The sequence below is a fragment of the Aquarana catesbeiana genome, linkage group LG06 (genome assembly GCF_042186555.1).
Source record: "Aquarana catesbeiana isolate 2022-GZ linkage group LG06, ASM4218655v1, whole genome shotgun sequence".
In the NCBI taxonomy this organism is placed as follows: domain Eukaryota; kingdom Metazoa; phylum Chordata; class Amphibia; order Anura; family Ranidae; genus Aquarana; species Aquarana catesbeiana.
Window position 1 is genome coordinate 413,264,102 of NC_133329.1, and position 25,364 is coordinate 413,289,465.

At 48.3% G+C, this 25,364-nt stretch overlaps 1 protein-coding gene across 1 annotated transcript in view; it reads left to right on the plus strand.

The window, feature by feature from the left end:
• The first annotated feature begins 1,738 nt into the window (after positions 1-1,738).
• Positions 1,739-25,364, plus strand: part of LMLN (leishmanolysin like peptidase) — an 87,069-nt gene continuing 63,443 nt past the window's right edge. Inside the window, exon 1 of the mRNA XM_073634512.1 lies at positions 1,739-1,916. Coding sequence (XP_073490613.1) covers positions 1,797-1,916 — 120 coding nt within the window. The 5' untranslated portion in view covers positions 1,739-1,796. The remainder of the gene's footprint in view (positions 1,917-25,364) is intronic.

Consider the following 25,364-nt stretch of genomic DNA (forward strand, 5'->3'; position numbering starts at 1 on the left):
GGTAACCTGCGGGTCGGGAGGAAGTTGGGGGGTCTCCTGCGGGTCAGGAGGAAGTTGGGGGGTCTCCTACGGGTCGGGAGGAAGTTGGGGGGACTCCTGCGGGTCGGGAGGAAGTCGGGGACCACCTGCCGGTCTGGAGGAAGTTGGGGGGTCTCCTACGGGTCGGGAGGAAGTTGGGGGGACTCCTGCGGGTCGGGAGGAAGCCGGGGGTCACCTGCGGGTCGGGAGGAAGTTGGGGGGTCTCCTGCGGGTCAGGAGGAAGTCGGGGGTCACCTGCGGGTCTGGAGGAAGTCGGGGGTCACCTGCGGGTCTGGAGGAAGTCGGGGGTCACCTGCGGGTCTGGAGGAAGTCGGGGGTCACCTGCGGGTCGGGAGGAAGTCGGGGGTCTCCTGCGGGTCGGGAGGAAGTCGGGGGTCACCTGCGGGTTGGGAGGAAGTCGGGGGTCACCTGCGGGTCTGGAGGAAGTCGGGGGTCACCTGCGGGTCGGGAGGAAGTCGGGGGTCTCCTGCGGGTCGGGAAGAAGTCGGGGGTCACCTGCGGGTCGGGAGGAAGTCGGGGGTCACCTGCGGGTCTGGAGGAAGTCGGGGGTCACCTGCGGGTCGGGAGGAAGTCGGGGGTCACCTGCGGGTCTGGAGGAAGTCGGGGGTCACCTGTGGGTCGGGAAGAAGTCGGGGGTCACCTGCGGGTCGGGAGGAAGTTGGGGGGTCTCCTGCGGGTCGGGAGGAAGTCGGGGACCACCTGCCGGTCTGGAGGAAGTTGGGGGGTCTCCTACGGGTCGGGAGGAAGTTGGGGGGACTCCTGCGGGTCGGGAGGAAGTCGGGGACCACCTGCCGATCTGGAGGAAGTTGGGGGGTCTCCTACGGGTTGGGAGGAAGTTGGGGGGACTCCTGCGGGTCGGGAGGAAGCCGGGGGTCACCTGCGGGTCGGGAGGAAGTTGGGGGGTCTCCTGCGGGTCAGGAGGAAGTTGAGGGGTCTCCTGCGGGTCGGGAGGAAGTCGGGGGTCACCTGCGGGTCTGGAGGAAGTCAGGGGTCACCTGCGGGTCTGGTGGAAGTCGGGGGTCACCTGCGGGTCTGGAGGAAGTCGGGGGTCACCTGCGGGTCTGGAGGAAGTTGGGGGTCACCTGCGGGTCTGGAGGAAGTCGGGGGTCACCTGCGGGTCTGGAGGAAGTTGGGGGGTCTCCTGCGGGTCGGGAGGAAGTCGGGGGTCTCCTGCGGGTCGGGAGGAAGTTGGGGGGTCACCTGCGGGTCGGGAGGAAGTCGGGGGTCACCTGCGGGTCTGGAGGAAGTCGGGGGTCACCTGCGGGTCTGAGGAAGTTGGGGGGTCTCCTGCGGGTCGGGAGGAAGTCGGGGGTCACCTGCGGGTCGGGAGGAAGTTGGGGGGTCTCCTGTGGGTCGGGAGGAAGTTGGGGGGTCACCTGCGGGTCGGGAGGAAGTTGGGGGGTCTCCTGCGGGTCGGGAGGAAGTTGGGGGGTCTCCTGCGGGTCGGGAGGAAGTTGGGGGGTCTCCTACGGGTCGGGAGGAAGTTGGGGGGTCTCCTGCGGGTCGGGAGGAAGTTGGGGGGTCTCCTGCGGGTCGGGAGGAAGTTGGGGGGGTCTCCTGCGGGTCGGGAGGAAGTTGGGGGGTCTCCTGCGGAGGGGGCGGAGCTCTGTACGTAGCGATCCGGACTCCGGTAATATGGCGGAAGGGGCGGGATTTAGAGCGGGTCCCAAAACCGTTGCCGGGGTAACCTGTCACGTGGTACGGAAGCGGCTGCTGGGCTCAGAGGAGTGACGTCACGTTGCCGGGGTGACGGATGGATGAAGATGGCGGCTCGGTTCGGGGGGTCTCTGCTCACTGTGGGGGCCCTGCTCGTCCTGACCTGCCAATCACCGACCACCGCTGTCAACTGCCGACACCGAGCCCCGGGACCGGAGGAGGTGAGGGGGAGGGGCCACACTGACATTATGTGACAACCTCCTCACCTGTATTCACCCCCCTCCCCCCCCCTACACTGACCTCTCCTCTATACATATATATATATATATATATACCGGCTGTACATACGTCACACACAGCGCAATACACCCCCATCACCTGGAAGTGTCCTCCTCATCTTCATCATCATCATTCTCATCATCAACCCCATCCCTATAATCCTCATCATCATTATTATATATACAGGATTTATATTATTATTATACAGGATTTTTATCGCACCAGCCGTTTGCGCAGCGTATACAATATAAAGGGAGAGAATACACCAACAGTACAATTCAATACACGAGGGATAGAGGAGCCCTGGTCCTGAGAGCTGACAATCTAAGAGGGAGGGGCTGTGAGGGATGAAGTGGTGAAGGAAGTAGAAGATTCGTTTGTTAGGTGGAGGTAGGATCGTCCTCCCTGAAGAGAAGAGTTTTCCGGGATCACCTAAATGTGGACAGAGTAGGAGATAAGTGGACAGATTGGGGTAAGGAGTTCCAGAGGATGGGAGAGGCTCTGGAGAAGTCCTGTAGATGGGAGAAGGAGACGAGGGATCTAGAGAGGGGGAGGAGTGGAGAGGAGGAGGTTTGGGGAGGAGAGGAGAGGAGGAGGTCTGGGGAGGAGCGGAGAGGGGGGAGGTCTGGGGAGGAGAGGAGAGGAGGAGGTCTGGGGAGGAGCGGAGAGGAGGAGGTCTGGAGAGGAGCGGAGAGGAGGAGGTCTGGGAAGGAGCGGAGAGGAGGAGGTCTGGGGAGGAGCGGAGAGGAGAAGGTCTGGGGAGGAGCGGAGAGGAGGAGGTCTGGGGAGGAGCGGAGAGGGGGGAGGTCTGGGGAGGAGAGGAGAGGAGAGGAGGAGGTCTGGGGAGGAGCGGAGAGGAGAAGGTCTGGGGAGGAGCGGAGAGGAGGAGGTCTGGGGAGGAGCGGAGAGGGGGGAGGTCTGGGGAGGAGAGGAGAGGAGGAGGTCTGGGGAGGAGCGGAGAGGGGGGAGGTCTGGGGAGGAGAGGAGAGGAGGAGGTCTGGAGAGGAGCGGAGAGGAGGAGGTTTGGGGAGGAGAGGAGAGGAGGAGGTCTGGGGAGGAGCGGAGAGGGGGAGGTCTGGGGAGGAGCGGAGAGGGGGAGGTCTGGGGAGGAGCGGAGAGGAGGAGGTCTGGGGAGGAGCGGAGAGGAGGAGGTCTGGGGAGGAGCGGAGAGGGGGGAGGTCTGGGGAGGAGAGGAGAGGAGGAGGTCTGGGGAGGAGCGGAGAGGGGGGAGGTCTGGGGAGGAGAGGAGAGGAGGAGGTCTGGAGAGGAGCGGAGAGGAGGAGGTTTGGGGAGGAGAGGAGAGGAGGAGGTCTGGGGAGGAGCGGAGAGGGGGAGGTCTGGGGAGGAGCGGAGAGGGGGAGGTCTGGGGAGGAGCGGAGAGGGGGAGGTCTGGGGAGGAGCGGAGAGGGGGAGGTCTGGGGAGGAGAGGAGGAGGTCTGGGGAGGAGAGGAGAGGAGGAGGTCTGGGGAGGAGCGGAGAGGGGGGAGGTCTGGGGAGGAGAGGAGAGGAGGAGGTCTGGGGAGGAGCGGAGAGGAGGAGGTCTGGAGAGGAGGAGGTCTGGAGAGGAGCGGAGAGGAGGAGGTCTGGGGAGGAGCGGAGAGGAGGAGGTCTGGAGAGGAGGAGGTCTGGAGAGGAGCGGAGAGGAGGAGGTCTGGGGAGGAGCGGAGAGGAGGAGGTCTGGAGAGGAGCGGAGAGGAGGAGGTCTGGGGAGGAGCGGAGAGGAGGAGGTCTGGAGAGGAGCGGAGAGGAGGAGGTCTGGGGAGGAGCGGAGAGGAGGAGGTCTGGAGAGGAGCGGAGAGGAGGAGGTCTGGGGAGGAGCGGAGAGGAGGAGGTCTGGAGAGGAGCGGAGAGGAGGAGGTCTGGGGAGGAGCGGAGAGGGGGAGGTCTGGGGAGGAGCGGAGAGGAGGAGGTCTGGGGAGGAGCGGAGAGGGGGAGGTCTGGGGAGGAGCGGAGAGGAGGAGGTCTGGGGAGGAGCGGAGAGGAGGAGGTCTGGGGAGGAGCGGAGAGGGGGGAAGTCTGGGGAGGAGCGGAGAGGAGGAGGTCTGGAGAGGAGTGGAGAGGAGGAGGTCTGGGGAGGAGCGGAGAGGAGGAGGTCTGGGGAGGAGCGGAGAGGAGGAGGTCTGGGGAGGAGCGGAGAGGAGGAGGTCTGGGGAGGAGCGGAGAGGAGGAGGTCTGGGGAGGAGCGGAGAGGAGGGTTTGGGTGATATTCGGAGATTAGGTCGGTGATGGAGTTGTGGACGGCTTTGTATGTTATTAGTGTTTTGAATTTTATTTGTTGGGTGATTGGAGGTCAGTGGAGGGATTGGAGGAGAGGAGTAGCAGAGAGGGGTGGAGGACACGGAGCGGTTGGTAAGGTGGATGAGTCTGGCAGCAGCATTCATGATGTATTGAAGAGGGGGGAGGAGCCTATGTAGAGGTAAGCCAATGAGGAGGGAGTTGCAGTAGTCGAGGTGAGAGATGACCAGCGAGTGAATGAGCTTTGCTGTGTCATTGGTTAGAAAGGGGCGTATTTTGGAGATGTTGTGGAGGTTGAGGCGGCAGCATTTGGACAGTGATTGGATGTGGGGCTTAAGAATAGAAAAGTGTAGCGCTATATTGTGCATAAAGAAGGTGTGTCATGTATAACACCTATGTGCATATCAAACGTTAGGATCTGTTAAACCCAACATGTGGGGCTTAACCACTTCAGCTCCGGAAGAATTTACCCCCCTTCCTGACCAGAGCACTTTTTTTTGCGATTCGGCACGGCGTCGCTTTAACCACTTAAGGACTCGCCTCGTTTTGGATTTTAGGTGTTTACAAGTTTAAAACAGTTTTTTTTGCTAGAAAATTACTTAGAACCCCCAAACATTATATATTGTTTTTTTTTTCTAACACCCTAGAGAAGAAAATGGCGGTCATTGTAATACTTTTTTTTGCACCGTATTTGTGCAGCGGTCTTCTAAGCGCACTTTTTTTGGAAAAAATTCACTTTTTTGATTAAAAAAATAAGACAACAGTAAAGTTAGCCCAATTTTTTTTTTATATTGTGAAATATAATGTTACGCCAAGTAAATTGATACCCAACATGTCACGCTTCAAAATTGCGCCCGCTTGTGGAATGGCGTCAAACTTTTACCGTTAAAAATCTCCATAGGCGACGTTTAAAAAATTCTACAGGTTGCATGTTTTGAGTTACAGAGGAGGTCTAGGGCGAGAATTATTGCTCTCGCTCTACCGGTCGCGGCGATACCTCACATGTGTGGTTTGACCACCGTTTTCATATGCGGGCGCTACTCACGTATGCGTTCGCTTCTGCGCGCGAGCTCGTCGTGATGGGGCGCCTTAAAATTTTTTTTTTTTTTATTATTTATTTTACTTTATTTTATTTATTTTTTCACTGTTTTTTTAAAAAAAAAAAATTTGGATCACTTTTATTCCTATTACAAGGAATGTAAACATCTCTTGTAATAGAAAAAAGCATGACAGGTCCTCTTAAATATGAGATCTGGGGTCAACAAGTCCTCAGATCTCATATTTAGACTAAAATGCAAAAAAAAAAAAAAAAAAGTCGTTTAAAAAACTGACACAAAAAAAATTGTGCCTTTAAGAGAAGTGGGCGGAGCTGACGTAATGACGTCGCTCCGGCCGTCACATGGTATGAAGACGGGTGGGGGCCATCTTAGCCTCACTCGTCTCCATACCTAAGAAGGGAAAGGACCCAAACCCCCACGCCGCTACCGACGGCTCCGGTAAGCGGCGGAGGGTGCGGGAGAGCGGCGGGAGGGGGGGTGGCACCTCTCCCGCCGCCGATAACGGTGATCTCGCGGCGAACCCGCTGCAGAGACCACCATTATCGTGTACAGAACCGCCGGCCCTAAAGATGGATACCTCGGTTGTGGCAGCAACTGCTGCCGTTACCGAGATATCCATCTTTAAAAAAATGACGTATATATACAGTGAGCGGTCCAGAAGTGGTTAACTGACAATTGCGCGGTCGTGCGACGTGGCTCCCAAACAAAATTGACGTCCTTTTTTCCCCACAAATAGAGCTTTCTTTTGGTGGTATTTGATCACCTCTGCGGTTTTTATTTTTTGCGCTATAAACAAAATAAGAGCGACGATTTTGAAAAAAAAACGCATTATTTTTTACTTTTTGCTATAATAAATATCCCCAAAAAATATTTAAAAAAAACATTTTTTTCCCTCAGTTTAGGCCGATATGTATTCTTCTACATATTTTTGGTAAAAAGAAAAATCGCAATAAGCGTTCATTTATTGTTTTGCGCAAAAGTTATAGTGTCTACAAAATAGGGGATAGTTTTATGGCATTTTTATTAATTTTTTTTTTACTAGTAATGGCGGCGATCTGCGTTTTTTATTGGGACTGCGACATTATGGCGGACAGATCGGACAATTTTGACACATTTTTGGGACCATTGTCATTTATACAGCAATCAGTGCTATACAAATGCACTGATTCCTGTGTAAATGACACTGGCAGTGAAGGGGTTAACCACTAGGGGCGGGGTTAAGTGTGTCCTGGGGAGTGTTTCTAACTGTGGGGGGCGTGGCTATGTGTAACATGTCATTGATCTCTGCTCCCGATCACAGGGAGCAGAGATCAGTGACACTGTCACTAGGCAGTGAAGAGGTTAACCACTAGGGGGCGGGGAAGGATTAAGTGTGTCCTGGGGGAGTGTTACTAACTGTGGGGAGGCGTGGCTATGTGTGACACATCACTGATCTCTGCTCCCAATCACAGGGAGCAGAGATCAGTGACACTGTCACTAGGCAGTGAAGAGGTTAACCACTAGGGGGCGGGGAAGGATTAAGTGTGTCCTGGGGGAGTGTTACTAACTGTGGGGGGGGAGGGGCTACGTGTGACACATCACTGATCTCTGCTCCCGATCACAGGGAGCAGAGATCAGTGACACTGTCACTAGGCAGAACAGGGAGATGCCTGTTTACATCAGCATCTCCCCGTTCATCCTCTCTGTGAGGCGATCACGAGTATCCCCGCAGCGATCGAGTCCGCGGGACCTGCAACCCGACTCACGGAGCTCCCGGCCGGGGCGCACGCAATGGCATGGCGTCAAATTTAAAGGGATGTACGGGTACGGCCATTTGCCCAGCCGTGCCATTCTGCCGACGTACATCGGCGTGCGCCGGTCGGGAACCGGTTAAAGGAGAGTTCAGAGTCCAGGACGATACCTAGAACCTTGGCATGTGGGGGATGGGCTGATAGTTGTGCTATCGATTTTGACCGATAGATCAGGGGGAGGGAAAGGGGCATACGGGGGAGGGGGGGGGGGGAATTATTAGTTCGGTTTGGGATAGATTGAATTTGAGGAAGTGATGTGACATCCAGACTGATAGATCTGATAGTAAATTAGTGATAAGTCATTGAGACCAAAGGGGTGGAGTTTGAGGGGGAGGGGGAGGAGGAGGGGGTGGGGGTGGGGGTGGGGGTGGGTCAGCCGTATCGAAGGCAGCAGAGAGGTCCAGGAGTAGAGGACAGAACAATGTCGATTGGTTTTGGCCATTAGTAGATCGTTTGTTAGTTTTAGGAGAGCGGTTTCTGTGGAGTGTTGAGGATGAAATCCGGACTGAAGGCGATCGAGAAGGTTATTATCAGCGAGTAGAGCGGCACGATTCTGACCAAAATGAGAATCACAATTTTTTTGCTTAGAATAAAAAGATCTCAATTCTCATGACATAAAATTTTTCACATTATACAGAAAAATGGGCTAACTTTACTGGTTAGTTTTTTTTTGTTTTTTTAATTCATTAACCTCCCTGGCGGTATGATTATTTCGGATTTTAGGTGCTGAAAGCAGTACAAATTATTTTGCATGAAAATTTGGCATTTTATATTGTAGGTCTGTAAATCTTAATAATAACACACTTAAATCTGTCCACCAAGAGTCTAGTAGATATCCCGGGTATGATAAAGTTTGAAACACAAAAACATAAATTATAATATAATAAAGAAAAATAAATAATAAAAAAAAATAAAAATAAATAGTAATAAAATAAATTTCCCCACAATTCACTATCGCTCAATTCTGCAAGTGTTCTAATTTACTATCGCTGTTTTCTAGCTGGTCTAAAGCCATTTTTGACGTAAAGGGACACTTTTTGGTTGCTATTTATTTCAGGTACTTATATAGCGCCATCAATTTACGCAGCGCTTTACATATACATTGTACATTCACATCAGTCCCTACTCTCAAGGAGCTTACAATCTAAGGTCCCTAACTCACATTCATACATATACTAGGGACAATTTAGACAGGATCCAATTAACCTACCAGCATGTCTTTGGAGTGTGGGAGGAAACCGGAGTACCCGGAGGAAACCCACGCAGGCACAGGGAGAACATGAAAACTCCAGGCAGGTAGTGTCATGGTTGGGATTCGAACCAGCGACCCTTCTTACAGCTAGGCGAGAGTGCTACCCACTACACCACTGTGCCGTCTCTAAATGCCTGTTGCTATGGACAATCTCCAGTTTCCAGCCAGAAAGAACAGTGTATATCATATAAAACTGCATGCAGGGCATAGGACAAAGCGCTGGGGACAAAGGGGATGTGAAATCATTTCATACAGTTCTGTAATCTGTAAGATTACAGTACTGTATGTGTTATGATTTTTACTTTTTTTTTTAATTTGCCGCCAGGCTCTGCCCCCGTGCGTCGCGACACTCGCAGGGAACGGAGCCTGGCACAGAGAGGCTTCGGAGGAGGACACAGCCCGCGGACACTGCGGGGGACATCGCAGGATCCCGGGGACAAGGTAAGTAAGGAGGCACCAGGATCCTGCAATGTAATCCCGAGTGTGGCTCGGGGTTACCGCTAATGGTGCTGAATTTTAACCCCCCGAGCCACACTCGGGAAAACCGCCAGGGAGGCTACAGTAATTTTTTCCAAAAAAATTGCATTTGAAAGACCGCTGCGCAAATACAGTGTGACATAAAATATTGCAACAATCGCCATTTTATTCTCTAGGGTCTCTGCTAAAATATATATATAATGTTTGGGGCTTCTAAGTAATTTTCTAGCAAAAAAAAATGATTTTAACTTGAAACCAACAAATGTCAGAAAAGGTTTAGTGTTTAAGCGGATTAAAGTGGAGTTCCACCCAAAAAAAAAAAAAAAAAAATGTAATTTATGTGAAAAAAAAAAAAACAAACATTTGGAGAAAATTTTTTTTTTTTTTTTACTCACCTCTAAATGCCTGTTGCTAGGGGGTCCCTCGTAATCTGCCTCCTTCAGCGCCTGGGCTCTTGACGTCACTTCCCCTCGGCGCAGGAAGGGAGATCAGCTCTGCCCCCTCCCTCTTGTCAATCATCTGGGACACATCACAGGTCTCAGATGACTGCCTGGCCAATTATGGCGCACGGCGCCGCTCATGCATGCGCAATCAGCCGGGCGCCCACAGTTACAAAGCCGGCGCCGCCGAGCGGAGGGGGAGATGAGCGGGGCTTCGCTCCCCCGCATCGCTGGACCCCGGGACAGGTAAATATCCGATTATTAAAAGTCTGCAGCTGCAGTATTTGTAGCTGCTGACTTTTATTTATTTTTTTTAAGCGGTTTAAAATTTTTTCACTTACACAGGAAGTCTATTCTATTGACAAATTGTTACAATGTTTAGACTTAAGTTCAACTGATAAAGAATGTTTTGATTCTTGGCAGACTGCCCGGATTTTCTCTCCCTTTCTTTTGAGGGCTTCAGAAGAGCAGAGAGAATTCTTTACATAGCAAAAATCGTGAAACACTTTTATCAAGATCGCCGGGGGGGGGGGGGGATCGCGATAATGATTCTTGGCGATTAATCGTGCAGCTCTATCAGCGAGGTGGACGCTCAGTCAGTTGTAGACCAGACGTTCGAGGAGTTTGGATAAGAAGGGGAGCAAGGAGATGGGGAGTAGGTTGTTAAGACTGGATGGGTCCAGTGAGGGGCTTTTTAACCACTTCAGCCCCGGAAAGATTTCCCCCCTTCCTGACCAGAGCACTTTTTACAATTTGGCACTGCATCGCTTTAACTGCTAATTGCGCGGTCATGCAATGCTGTACCCAAACGAAATTTGCGTCCTTTTCTTCCCACAAATAGAACTTTCTTTTGATGGTATTTGATCACCTCTGCGGTTTTTATTTTTTGCGCTATAAACGGAAAAAGACCGAAAATTTTGAAAAAAAACGATATTTTCTACTTTTTGTTATTAAAAAAATCCAATAAACTCAATTTTAGTCATACATTTAGGCCAAAATGTATTCGGCCACATGTCTTTGGTAAAAAAAATGTCAATAAGCGTATATTTATTGGTTTGTGCAAAAGTTATAGCGTCTACAAACTAGGGTACATTTTCTGGAATTTACACAGCTTTTAATTTATGACTGCCTATGTCATTTCTTGAGGTGCTAAAATGGCAGGGCAGTACAAACCCCCCAAATGACCCCATTTTGGAAAGTAGACACCCCAAGGAAATTGCTGAGAGGCATGTTGAGCCCATTGAATATTGATTTTTTTTGTCCCAAGTGATTGAATGACGAAAAAAAAAAAAAAAATTGTCTCTAAATGATATATTGCTCACACAGGCCATGGGCATATGTGGAATTGCACCCCAAAATACATTCAGCTGCTTCTTCTGAGTACGAGGATACCACATGTGTGAGACTTTTTGGGAGCCTAGCCGCGTACGGGACCCCGAAAACCAATCACTGCCTTCAGGATTTCTAAGGGTGTAAATTTTTGATTTCACTCTTCACTACCTAGCACAGTTTCGGAGGCCATGGAATGCCCAGGTGGCACAAAACCCCCCCAAATGACCCCATTTTGGAAAGTAGACACCCCAAGCTATTTGCTGAGAGGCATGGTGAGTGTTTTGCAGCTCTCATTTGTTTTTGAAAACTTTGTGACAAAAAGTGAGGTCTGCAAAATACTCACTATACCTCTCAGCAAATAGCTTGGGGTGTCTACTTTCCAAAATGGGGTCATTTGGGGGGGTTTGTGCCATCTGGGCATTTTATGGCCTTCAAAACTGTGATAGGCAGTGAAGAGTGAAATCAAAAATTTATACCCTTAGAAAGCCTGAAGGCGGTGCTTGGTTTTCGGGGCCCCGTACGCGGCTAGGCTCCCAAAAAGTCCCACACATGTGGTATCCCCGTACTCAGGAGAAGCAGCTGAATGTATTTTGGGGTGCAATTCCACATATGCCCATGGCATGTTTGAGCAATATATCATTTAGTGACAACTTTGTGCAAAAAAAAAAAAAAAATTGTCTTTTTCCCGCAACTTGTGTCGCAATATAAAATATTCCATGGACTCAACATGCCTCTCAGCAAATAGCTTGGGGTGTCTACTTTCCAAAATGGGGTCATTTGGGGGGGGTTTGAACTGTCCTGGCATTTTATGCACAACATTTAGAAGCTTATGTCACACATCACCCACTCTTCTAACCACTTGAAGACAAAGCCCTTTCTGACACTTTTTGTTTACATGAAAAAATTATTTTTTTTTTGCAAGAAAATTACTTTGAACCCCCAAACATTATATATTTTTTTAAAGCAAATGCCCTACAGATTAAAATGGTGGGTGTTTCATTTTTTTTTTCACACAGTATTTGCGCAGCGATTTTTCAAACGCATTTTTTGGGGAAAAAACACACTTTTTTAAATTTTAATGCACTAAAACACACTATATTGCCCAAATGTTTGATGAAATAAAAAAGATGATCTTAGGCCGAGTACATGGATACCAAACATGACATGCTTTAAAATTGCGCACAAACGTGCAGTGGCGACAAACTAAATACATTTTTTTTTTTTTTTTTACGGCAAAATCTTTTATTGAACAAAAAGAAGGAGATTACATATAATCGGTGGTTTTGACAGTCATCCAAATAAATGAACCAGGTTATCAATTATATATGTACATTTGCTCTCTTTACTTATATGAATATTGGTCTAGTACCCTGTTATTGTTAACATATACATCCATTCAACTCTACGTATCTTGCAAGGTATGACAAGAAAACTAGCATTATTAACCCTTATTATAACCTTTGAGTGATCGGATTATAGGAGGTGAGGCTAAGCAATAGACATTTGGGTTCCATTACTGAAGGGGTTAGTCTAGTCTATCACGTCTGGAGCTTTGATTATAAACATGTTTCGGGGGCTTTTAGCCACCTATCCCATATCTTATCATATTTAGATGGACACCCCCTATTGGAGTACATTCATTTCTTGTATGGTAGAGCTTTTTTGATTTCTGTTAGCCATTGCACAAATTCCGGCGGGTTAGGCCTCATCCAGAATCTGGCTATTATTTTGCGAGCATAGAAAAGAGTTTCGTGCAAAAATGTTTTAGTGAATTTATCAAGATCTGGATCTGGAAAAATTCCCAGGAGGCACGGTTTTGGCTGGAGCCCATTTTATCATGCAGGAACTGTATCACCTGCATCCAGAAGGCTTGAATCCTTGGGCATTGCCATAATAGGTGAAAATAGGTACCCACTGCCTGACCACACATTAAGCAGTTAGTAGATTGGTTGCTTTTATATTTAGAAACTCTAAGGGGTGTGAGGTATGCTCTATGTGTTATAAAAATTTGCGTTAAGCGGTCTGATAATTTAGGTGACACTAGTTTACAAGTGTCAAGTGCATCACTCCACTCAGAATCGTCTATAGGGCCCATCTCTCCCTCCCACCTGGTCTTAAGTGTGGTGTATGCAGATGAAGTTGCCTGAGGAAGTGTCAGCATGCTGTAAAATTGCGAAATCAGCTTCTTTGGGTCCGGGCATTTTACTGCTGCCAGTAGGGGGTTATCGTTCAAGTTTAGATCGTCTAGGGGGAACTGCGCACGAAATGCATGTCGTAATTGTATATATCGGTAAAACATTTGCTCTGGCAATGCAAATTCCGTTTTTAAACTATTAACCCCTTCCCGCCGACCGTACGCACATATGCGTACTCGGCTTTCCGGGGTTATACCGGGATGATGCCCGCAGCTGCAGGCATCATCCCGGTACCGTTGTTTTCAGCGGGCGATCGGCTACCCGAGTATAACAACCGATGCGGCTAAAAGCCGCTCGGTTGTTATACCGGAGAAGCGGGAGGGGACATCCCCCCCCCCCCCTCCCGCCGCCTCCCGCCGCTGTTACCGGGCCTCCCGTGCGATCGGGAGGCCCGGTGTCCGTTCCGCTGCCTTCGGCGGCTGGGGGGCGGGCTGGAACGAAGCTGTGAGCGGCTTCGTTCCAGCCTTCTTGCTGTAAACGCGGAAGCGACGTCATGACGTCACTTCCCGTTTACTCGGCTGCCAATGGCGCCGAATTTAAAAAAGTACACAGTATTCAGAATCGCCGTTTTCGGCGATCTGAATACTTTGAAGTGTAAAGGAGGGATGGGGGGTCTTTTAGACCCCCCATCCCTCCATAAAGAGTACCTGTCACCACATATTACTGTCACAAGGGATGTTTACATTGCTTGTGACAGCAATAAAAGTAAAAAAAAAAGTAAACACAATTTATAAAGTACAAAAATAAATAAAAAAAAAAAAAAAAAAATTTTTTTAAAGTGCCCCTGTCCCCGCGAGCTCGCGCAGCGAAGAAAACGCATACGGAAGTCGCGCCCACATATGTAAACGGTGTTCAAACCACACATGTGAGGTATCGCCGCGATCGTCAGAGCGAGAGCAATAATTCTAGCCCTAGACCTCCTCTGTAGCTCAAACCTGGTAACCGTAAAAAAATTTTAAAGCGTCGCCTATGGAAATTCAAAGGTACCGTAGTTCGTCGCCATTCCACGAGTGCGTGCAATTATAAAGGGTGACATGTTTGGTATCTATTTACTCGGCGTAACATCATCTTTCACATTATACAAAAATATTGAGGTAACTTTACTGTTTGGATTTTTTAAAATTCATGAAAGTGTCACTTTTCCAAAAATTTGCGTTTAAAACACCGCTGCACAAATACCGTGTGATAAAAAATATTGCAACAATCGTCATTTTATTCTCTAGATTCTCTGCTAAAAAAAATATATATAATGTTTGGGGGTTCTAAGTAATTTTCTAGCAAAAAATATGGATTTTAACTTGTAAACACCAAATTTCAAAAATAGGCTTAGTCATGAAAGGGTTAAAAGACTTCAGTTTTCCGTTTTGAGTGATCTGAGCCAGGTAAACTATTCCCCTTGAGCTCCATACTGTGTTGTCATGTAGAAGGTTGAATTCTGGTAGGGACATATTATGCCAAAGGTGAGTGCAACTATGGGGTGACATAATACTCAATTTGTCAGATGCCATCTCCCACACCTTTCTATATTGGTATAAAAGTGATTTGTTATCTTTTTTTTTGGCCCTCGTCTCTACCTTTACCCGTTATTGCTACTAGGGAGTCTAGGGTCTGTCTAGTCCATGTTGGACAGAGAGAGTGTAGAAACCTATTCCTGTCTACTTTATCAATATGGAAAATCTGTGAAAGCTGGGCCGCTAAATAGTATGCTTTAAAATCAGGTAGCGCCATTCCGGCAGGATCTGTTGGATGTTTTAGTTTGTACCAAGGGAGTTTGTGCCTATTGTTGCCCCAGACGAATGGTTTGATGAGAGTCTCAAGTATTTTGAAATGTTTTAGTACCAAATACACAGGTGAGTGCCAGAGCATATACAGAACCTTTGGCAAGAGGACCATTTTTATTAAATTTATTCGGCCCATCACTCCGAGAGGGAGACGGGCCCATGCCTGCGTCTTTTGTCTAAACATTTCCTGTAATGGTGTGATATTGAGCTGTATGTAGTCTGATGGGATTCGGGTGGTACGTATTCCCAAATACTTTATGGTGTTTACTCTCTGTAGGGGAAGTAGAGCCCTATCTTTAGGTGGTGGGAAGCTGTCTAGTGGCAGTATTTGGGATTTATCCCAGTTAATCCTGAGTCCAGAGAAGGTGCCGAAACGTTCTATAAGGGCCAGGACTGTTGGTAGGGAATCTTTGGAGTCATCGAGATACAGCAAAGTATCGTCAGCATATGTGCTTATTTTTTCTACTATCTCCCCCCTCTGTAGGCCCACTATTCCTGGATGTTCCCGTATAGCTATTGCAAGAGGTTCTGCCGCCAGTGCATATAGCAATGGTGACAGTGGGCACCCCTGTCTCGTACCCCTAGATAGGGGGAATTGGTCCGATGGCCATCCGTTTGCCAGAACTCTCGCCACTGGATCCTGATACAGAAGCTGAATCCATTTTATGAATCTGGGACCTAGCCCAAGCCTATCCAGACAGATCCATAGATACCTCCATTCGACTGAGTCGAAGGCCTTGGCTGTGTCCAAGGCAACAACTATTCTGGACCTAACATTATCATGTTTCGTCTGGAGATTAATAAACAGCCTCCGGAGATTGAAGGACGTGTTTCTTCCTGGCATGAATCCAGCTTGGTCCTCATGAACCAGTGACAAGATGACTGTGTTTAGGCGGATAGCAAGAATTTTGGCGAGAATCTTAACATCTACCTGGAACAGGGAGATGGGACGATAAGATTCCGGAAGGTGGGGATCTTTTCCCGGTTTGGGAATTAAAATAATAGTAGCTTCCCTCATGGATGCTGGGAGGACTGAGTTTTCAAAAATGGAGTTGTATAATGCTAGAAGTCTAGGGATCAGCTGGTCCGAGTATGTGGAATAGAATTCCACAGGCAAACCATCCGAGCCCGGGGCCTTTGCGTTGGGAAATGCAGCAATTGCCCTAGATATTTCATCTCCCGTGAGAGGGGCTTCTAGCTCTTTTGTTTGCTCTTCTATTAATTTAGGGATTGGTAGTTCAGCTAAAAAAGATTCTATCAAGGTGTCATCATCTGAAACTGTGGTAGTGTATAGGGCAGCAAAGAATTCTTTGAATAGGGATGCCACTGCTGTAGGTTCCGTTATCAAAGTTCCATCATGCGAGCGAAGGGAGATCACTACCGGGGGTCTCTCTTCGCAGTGTACCATATACGCAAGTAGTTTCCCGGCCCTTTCTCCATATTCAAATGACTTTTGCTTATGGAAGAAGAGTTTGCGTTTAGACTTTTCATAGTGTAATTGGTCTAGTGCTCTGGAACAAAGTTTAAGATTATTGGCTTTGTCTGCGGTGGGATCAACGATAAAGGCTCCCTCTGCTTCCTGTAAATGTTTAATAGTGATATCAGTAGTTATTTCAGTAGTGCGTTTCAATTTATTTATACGCATGATAAGTATCATGCGCGCATGTTTTTTAAATGTTTCCCAAACAATTTGTGGTGATGTAGAGTCTCCATTAATCGCGAAAAATTGGTCCCATTCAGTTGTAATGTCATCATCTTCTGGAAATAAAGTTAGCCAGAAAGGGTTCAGTCTCCATGAATTTGGAGGTCTTATGTGTGAAAGGGATAGCGTAACCCAATACGGGCAGTGGTCAGAAAGTGATCTAGGGTGGAATCCCGCTTCTAGCAACCTAGGGAGTAGTATTTTGGATATAAGGATAAGATCTATACGGGACATAGAGTTGTGTGAAGTGGAAAAGCATGAGTAGGCCCTTGTTGTAGGATATTTATACCGCCATGTGTCGACTAGGTTAAAGATCTCAAGTATCCTTGCAAATCTTGTTGGGTGTTGGGGCGTAGTTGTAGAAAGGGATCCGTCTAACCTGTCAAGTTTTGGATCCAACACATTATTAAAATCACCTAGCCAAATAGCAGGAGTATTAGGGTATATGGTCATGTAATCAAAGCCCTTGGTCAGAACGGAAAACTGAAATGGGGGTGGTACATAGATTGCCAGTAACAATATGGGGTCACCTTGTATTTTGGCTCTCAGAAAAACATATCTACCCTCTGGGTCGACTTCGGAACCTTGGAACTCAAAATGTGTAGTTTTAGAGACTAGTATCGATACTCCTCTAGAGTGTGTGGTGTGCACTGAGTGGTACACCCATCCCATCCATGGACGCTTAAGTGCCCTCTGTACCGAACCTTCTGCATGTGTCTCCACCAGTACCACCACATCAGCTCTTTGTTTTTTAAGTTGAGCAAAAACCGCTGACCTTTTTATTGGATCCCTAATCCCTCGCACATTCCATACTACAAGTTTCAATGCAGCCATGAGGTGTGGTGTTTATGGGAAGCGGTCCCAGTATTCAAATCTCCCCAAGGATTGGTTGGTGATCGACACCATCTCCAATACATGACTGTCAATAAAAGCATGGTTATTACCCATTGTCCCTTAGAGGGATCAGTTTGTATATAGTAAAAGACTTTGCCTTGTAACCTTAGGAACCACAAATCCCCCCTCCCCGCCCTGCATTGTCCCCAACTGATGCGGGCTATTTCCCCAAACTGCCAACATGGCGTAAACTCTGTCCAGCCTGAGAGGAGAGCTGCAACAACTGCATAAATATTGAAATGAACGTTTGATAGTCATATAGCAGACCTTATAATGGTAACTGCGGCCGCAGTTATTATAGCAATAAACCAAACATGACCTCCCAGGCTGGGACCTATTACTAGTGGGGCGGCTTTGCGCTGCATAACGTAGCACTGAGTAGGGCTATGCTCACAATTTCTGTGAGCTCCCTGGCATAATGCTTCCCTCCGCCGAGAGAACTATTTAGCAAACATTTTCAGAAAACAAATAATAAGAGCATATATGACCCATACTTATAAAAAATTAAAGGTCTGTTTCCCCCACTCCTACTGCCCCCCCCCCAACCATACCCCAAATATTAATATCGATATGTCAAACTGTGCAATAAGAAAAAAAAAAAAGGGGGGGGGGGGAAGAAAAAAAAAAAAGGGGGGAGGTCTCTTTCAGATGTGTAGGTAGCATTTCACTAAAGAAATCGCATGGAATGTTCCAGGCATAGTTGCTGGTATATTGCAACTCGTCATATCTTCAGAGGCAACAGTCTCAGGTATCAGTGTCTAGGTACAGCTTCTCTTTTTTGGGAATATTTAAGAGCACAGGACACAGTGTTTTGTTTTAGTGATTGTGCGAACTGTTCCAAATATAGTTCCTGGTAAATAGCTTCCTTTTACACTGCCGGAGCAACAGCATCAGTGAGCAATGTCTGTATGCAGGCCGTTGCTTCTTTCCTTTTATATAGATACGTATGAAGGTGCAAAGTACAGTTGCAATAGTCAGACAAGCACGCACACTGCCCCAGTCATAGGCTACCTCCCTTTCATGAATAACAGTATCAGAAAGCATTGTTTATACGCAGGGCATATCACCCTTTTCTCTAATATAGTAACATTCCAGGGTGCACAGCCGGTGCATTAAGAAGGCATATTGGTTTTGAGGTACATGGTAAGGACTTGGTTACTTATCTACGTTCCTCTCTCTGTTCCAACCATGAAATGACAGCCTCTGGATCATCAAAGAAGTAAGCGCGGTCATCTCCCTCCACGCGTAGGCGAGCTGGGAATAACATCGCATATTTTATATGTTTGATGCGGAGTCTACGTTTGGCTTCCATAAATGTTTTGCGCTTGCGCTGAACTTCCACCGAAAAGTCCGGGAATACAGCGATCATTTTGTTACCGAAGGGGATATTACCCTTTTCTCTGCTAAGGCGAAGTATGGCATCCCGGTCTTTGAAATTAAGAAATTTGGCTATAAAAGTGCGTGGGGGCGCTCCAGTTGGAGGTGGTCTGCCTGACATATGATGCGCCCTCTCCACAACAAATGTGGGGGAGAAGGCCTCTCTGCCATAGGTGTCACATAACAATGATTCAAGAAATGTAGTTGAATCACCCCCCTCCGCTCCCTCGGGGAGACCTATGAATCTAAGATTACATCTTCTGATTCTGTTCTCTAAATCATCCTGCTTTTGTAGGATTTGGTTGACCTGCAATTGTATGGCATCTGTGGATTGCTGAAGGGGGGGGAGGGAGTCCTCCACTATGCCAAGTCCGGGTCTCAGCCTCAGTAACTCTGTCCCTTAATTTTTGGAAGTCCTGTCTCACTAAGGAGATATCCACCTTTACCTCTTCAATCCTGGCTGTAAGAGATGATTGACATGAAGCCACCGCTTCCTGGCACATAGTTATAGCCTCAAGTACCTTCGCTGTGTCAGCATTCACAACGGCCTCCTCTCCCCTCGTGCCGCCGCCATCTTGCCCAGGGGAATCTTTCTCCTTCTCCTGTCGGAGGTACTGCTCCAGCTTGGAGGTCGTTGCGGCCGGCTTCTTCGGCGGTGACATGATCCCGGGAGGAGTATGAGGTAATTAGGAGCGTTTGGGGTCTCGATATTCGACTGGAATCTTAGGATTTGCTCTCCAGGATAGACTGTCGGCGGAGTTCCGCTGCCGTGCGTCCTATCCCATGCCGCTTCAGGCCACGCCCCAACTAAATACATTTTTAAAAGCCTTTACAGGTTACCACTTTAGATTTACAGAGGAGGTCTACTGCTAAAATTACTGCCCTCGATCTGACCTTCGCGGTGATACCTCACATGCATGGTGCAATTGTTGTTTACATTTGACACCAGACCGACGCTTGCGTTCGTCTTTGTGCGAGAGCAGGGGGGGACAGGGGTGTTTTTGTTTTTTTTTGTTTTTTTTTGCTTTTTTATCTTATTTTTAAACTGTTCCTTTCATTTTTTTTTTAATCATTTTTATTGTTAAGTCAGGGAATGTAAATATCCCCTATTTTTTTTTTTTTATTTACATTTATTATTTTTTACAATAATATTTTTTTTATTCTTTATTGCAATATGTGTGTTTTTTTTTTTTTAATCAGCCCTGTTGGGGGGCTTTAGTGAGATATTAGGGGTCTTAACAGACCTCTGATATCTCCCCTTTGAGACAGAGAAAGAGACAGAGGATAGAGATTCCCCAGTCCCTTTCTCTGCAGCCTCAGTTGTACTGAGAATGAATGGAGAGAAGACAGCGGCTCCTCTCCATTCATAAAGTGACACATCGTGATTACAATGTTTCAGTTATGTGAATGGACAGAGTCAGCTGACTGTCCATTCACACAGCGGAGAGGGACAACACAACGGAGGGGCCAGAAAAGGAGAGGGGGACAGCGGAACGCCGGAACGGATGGGGACAGCGGAGGGGGACAGAGCAACGGAGGTGGACAGAGCAACGGAGGATGACAGCGGAGGGGGACAGAGCAACGGAGGAGGACAGCGGAGGGGGACAGAGCAACGGAGGAGGACAGAGCAACGGAGGAGGACAGCGGAGGGGGACAGAGCAACGGAGGAGGACAGCGGAGGAGGACAGAGCAACGGAGGGGGACAACGGAGGGGGACTGGAGGAGGATGAGGTGACAGTCAGCGGTGATCGCGTTACAAGGACCGATCACCGCTGTATGTCACTAAAGCAGCTGAAAGCCGTGGGGGGGAGAAGCTTGTAACTCCCCCACGCGCCGATCACTGCTGACTGTCAAGGTATCGGGGGAAGCATCGGGAGCATTTGCCAGAGTACAAGTACTTGGGCAAATGCTCGGTATCGGTGCAGATACTGATACTAGTATCGGTATCGGGACAACCCTAAGTGACAGGTACTCTTTTTTGAAAAAAATGGGGTCTATTAGACACTAGATCTCTCCTCTGCCCTCAAAGCATCTGACCACACCAAGATCGGTGTCAAAAAATGCTTTCCCAATTTCCCAATGGGGCTCTATGGTCAGCTGGATGAATCACCGTCTGCACTCTCAGGTTCCCTGTTGGGACAGGAGAGCCAGAGAAAAACATGGTAGACGGTGGGAGGGGGGGACATTCCCTCCCACTGCTTGTAAAAGCAGTCTAGAGCCTAATTAGCCGCTAGGATTGCTTTTACATGAAAGCCGACCGCTGGCTGAAAAGAAAGATACCAAGATGATACCTAAACCTGCAGGCATCATTCTGGTATAACCACTCAAAGTCCAGCAACATACCAGTACGTTGCTGGTCCTTGTTGGGCATATATTGTAAACTTTTTTTTCATGCAGCCTGTGGGCTGAAAGAAAAAAAGCTATTGATCGGTGGGTATGCCCACCATTAGAATACCTCCCTTCATCCACCCACTTCTAATGATGGGCATACATGCACCGTTTATATATGCCGAAGCATGGGGGCATCCTCCCGCAAAAGGCAGGAGCAAATCGCTCCTCCACCCACTGCTGCCCCCACGCTTCGGCATATATCACCTCTGCTGGAGTCACGGCTTTTATATATTATGGGAGCAAACGCTGTTGCTGTCACGATAAATAAATCCACTCTGTAGCTGAATGGCGTACCTGAAGACAAAAAAATGGTTAACAATAAAACACAGTAAACGGTAAAGTATAAAAAATGTAACAATAAAACATTGCAGAATAGAATACAGTAAAAAACAGCAGAACAATAGAGAGAGAGAGAACAATAAAATGACAACTATTTTTTTTTTTTTTTTATTTTATATATTTTTTTTTTTTTACACTTTTTTTTTGTAACTAACTTATAACTGTAACCGGTTCCAGGTTCGGGTCTCTCAAAATGCGATGGCATCTTGGGAGACCCTGTGAAAGTGTGCCTAGTCTGTGCAATGCTGTACCCTACGCTAATACTCAACTAGTGTATGGTAGCGTTCAAAACATTCACCAATGCAAAGACCAGGATTGTCAGGACAGGAGGGACAATAATAGCGGGTGTGATGCCTATATCTGCGCTTGCTGCAGACACAACATCTTTTTTGGGGGAGTTCGTTGGGTAGGAGTACTCGGGAGGACATAAAGAAAATGCCTCTCATGCAGCCGACTGCATTTGGTTGGGGATGTGAATGGGGGAAGTACGGGCGCTGCAGAAGCGGTGGGTTCCCAATTAGGATTGGCAAATGCAGCAGGAAGGGCACTATGGGCACGACGGGCCTGTGTTTGTCTTCTTCTTGGTGGTAGCGGGACACTACTTGTGCTTGCCACCTCACCAGCTTGAACTGCACTTATGGGACTCGCCACGTCACCAAGTGTTACTGCAGTGCTGGTTTGACTACGATCGGGGTGTACTAGGCCGCTGGTGCTTGCCAGTTCACCAAAACGCTACCAAGAAAACTGTTAGCGATCGCAGGGATCAGGCCTGACTCTGCGAACGCTGCAGTTATGCGTTTAGTGTTTTGTAAGTGACAGTGATCGATCGATACTGCACTTGGGTGGGCTGGGCTGGGCCGGGCGGAGGGGCAAAACACAGGTGCTAGCAGGTACCTGGGCTGATCCCGCTAACACTGCGTTTTTGGGAACCCTAAACTGCTGGGGACGCTAGTATAGATCTGATCGGATCAGATATTGATCCGTTCAGATACTATACCACTAAGGGAGGCGTATGCTGCGTGCGTGAGTGTTAGCGGTACTGGCGCTAATCTGACGCTGCCTGGGGCGACGCATATCACCGCTGGGCGATCAGGGGGCTAAACCTTTATTCGGTAATAAACGGCGGGTGCCCTGACACTATAAAAAATAAACGAACTAACCGTAACAGTTATACAGTGATCAGTGGTGAAAGGGTTAACTAGGGGGCAATCAGGAGGTTAAAACATTTATTAGGTAGTATATGGGGATCCCTGACGCTATAAAACGCTGACGGCGAACCTATATACTTACCTCACTAACTAGCGACACCAGTGACACTAATACAGCGATCAGAAAAACGATCGCTTAGTGACACTGGCGACGGGGGTGATCACGGGGTTAAAACTTTATTGGGGGGGTTAGGGGGGTACCCTAGACTTAAAGGGGGCTAATACTAACTGCCCTACCACACTAACTGTCACAAACTGACACCAATGCAGTAATCAGAAAAAAAAAACTGGTGTAATGTGTGCCTGGCATGTTCTACTGTGATGTGTTGTGTTGGTGCACTCACATCGATGTCTTCTCACCTCGGTGCCTAAACGGAAAATACCGAGCCGAGGAGCGATGACATCACTTCCCCTGCCGCTGTTTACTATACAGCAGCAGAGGAAGAATCTCATTCGTGGGGAGCGATCGCGAGGGGGTGGCCACGAATGAGTGGTCTCCCCCTCAGCCTGGATCGCTCCCCTAACGAAGCCGACCGCCTCGGGCACTGGGGGGGTACATGATTTTGCCTGCCCGTGCCATTCTGCCGCAGTATACCTGCGTTAGGCGGTTGGCAAGTGATTAAGTATGGGTCTGACAAGTGCATGATTTAGAGAGTTGAGGAAGATGCTAGAAGAGAGGGAGAGATTGAAGATGTGGGTTAGAGAGTGTAGAATAGAGCCAGAGGGTGAACGTAGCATTTGTGAGGGAACAGGATCCAGAGGGCAGGTGGTAAGGTGGACATTACCAAGTAGTTTAGCAATCTCGTCTATACTGGTGGGGTTGAAAGAGGGAAGTAATGATTGTGGGCATGAAGTGTAAAGCCTGGAGGGTATCGGAACAGTAGAGATCTCCTCAAAAATTGTATCAATCTTCTGTTTGAAGTGAGTTGGCGGGTGGAGGCGGTGGAGGACGAAGTAGAGAGTTGAAGGTAGAGAAGAGTTGACAGGGACGGGATGATAAGTTGCTAATGAGGGTGATAAAATAGGTCTGCTTGGCAGAGAGGAGGCTGGAATTGTATTTTTTGGAGGGCAGGTTTATATAGGTTGAAATCTCTCTTAGACTTGGTCTTACGCCACAGGCGCTCGTGAGCACCACTATGTTTTTTCAGACTTCTAGTATCATCTGTTTGCCAAGGTTGAAGGGGTCGGGGCCTGATTCTGTGTGTAGTGAGGGGGGCCAGTGAGTCCAGTGAGGCTAGAAGTGAAGCGTTGTAGACAGAAGTGGCTAGGTTGGTGCAGGGTAGGGGTGAGTTTTTGTCGTAGAGGTTGTTGATAGCAGAGTAGAGAAGAGAAGGGTTGAGATGACGTAGGTTTCTGAGGGTAACTTTTAGGCGGTTGGAGGGAGAGGAGGTGAAGGAAAGGGAGAGAGTGAAACTAATAAGGTGGCGATCAGAGAGAGGGAATGGATAGTAAGGCCCCTTTCACACTGGGGCGGTGGGGGCGTCGGTGGTACAACAGCGCTATTTTTAGCGCTGCTGTACCGTCGTTCTTGCAGCTGTATTCGGCCGCTAGCGGTGCGGTTTTAACCCCCGCTGGTGGCCGAAAAAGGGTTAAAATCCCTCGTACAGCGTGGCTATAGCCGCGGTATTGCCGCGCTGTCCCATTGATTTCAATGCGCAGGAGCGGTGAATACACCGCTCCTTCACCGCTCCAAAGAAGCGGTTTGCAGGACTTTTTTCACCGTCCTGTCAGTGCACCGCTTCAGTGTGAAAGCCCTCGGGCTTTCACACTGAACAAACAGCGGAGGCTGTTTAGGGGCGGTTTGCAGGCGGTATTTTTAGCGCAATACCACCTGCAAACCGCCCCAGTGTGAAAGGGGTCTTAGAGAGGTTGCATGGAGTGCAAAGGTGAGAGAAAACGAGGTCAAGGGTATTGCCTTCGGAGTGAGTAGGAGCGTGTATCCATTGCTTCAGGTCAAAGGAGGAGGTTAGGCTGAGAAGTTTGGAAGGGGCAGGAGTGTTAGTATTAATAGGGATGTTGAAGTCCCCGAGAATGATTGTGGGAATTTCAGAAGAAAATAGGGTAGCCAGGCAGAGAAGTCATCAAGAAAAGTTGGTCCAGGAGGCCTGTAGATCACAACTATCCTTAGAGAAACTGGGGAGAAGAGACGAATGCAGTCTGCTTCGAAAGAGGAGAGTGACAGAGAGGGAGGTGGGTGAAGTACCTGGAAGGTGCTATGTGGGGCTAGAAGGATTCCGACACCTCCTCCCTTACATGCACTGGATCTGAGGGAGTGAGTCCAGAGAAGACCACCATGGGATAGGGCAGCAGAAGACGCAGTGTCGGATTCGTGGAGCCAGGTTCCAGTAATGGCGAGTAGGTTAAATGAGTTGGCAATAAAGAAGTCATGGAGAGAGGTGAGTTTGTTGCAGACAGAGCGGGAGTTCCAAAGGGCACAAGAGAAATGGGGGCTGGTCTTGGGAAGAATGGAAATGGGAATTAAATTGTGTTGATTGCGGCTGCTGCCAGAGGGTGCAGGGTGATGGGTGCATGGGGTACAGTTAAATAATGGAGGCCCGGGGTTTGGGGATATATCTCCAGAGAAGCAGGAGGGTGAGGGAGGTAATATGGGAGTGGGATTTATATGAAGGGACATGGCCCAGGGTCCTGGAGATTTTTAGCGTGTGTGGATTTAGAATTAGCAGGGGTTGGTGGGTGCAGTAATAAGGAGAGGACAGAAGTGAGGGGGATATATATATATATATATATATATATATATATATATATATATATATATATATATATATATATATATATATATATATATATATATATATATATATATATATATATATATATATATGCTGTGGGGAGGAGAAGAGGGGTGAAGGAGAGATAGTTTTAGGATAGAGGACAGAGCTGTCAAAAGGAGTGGTAGAG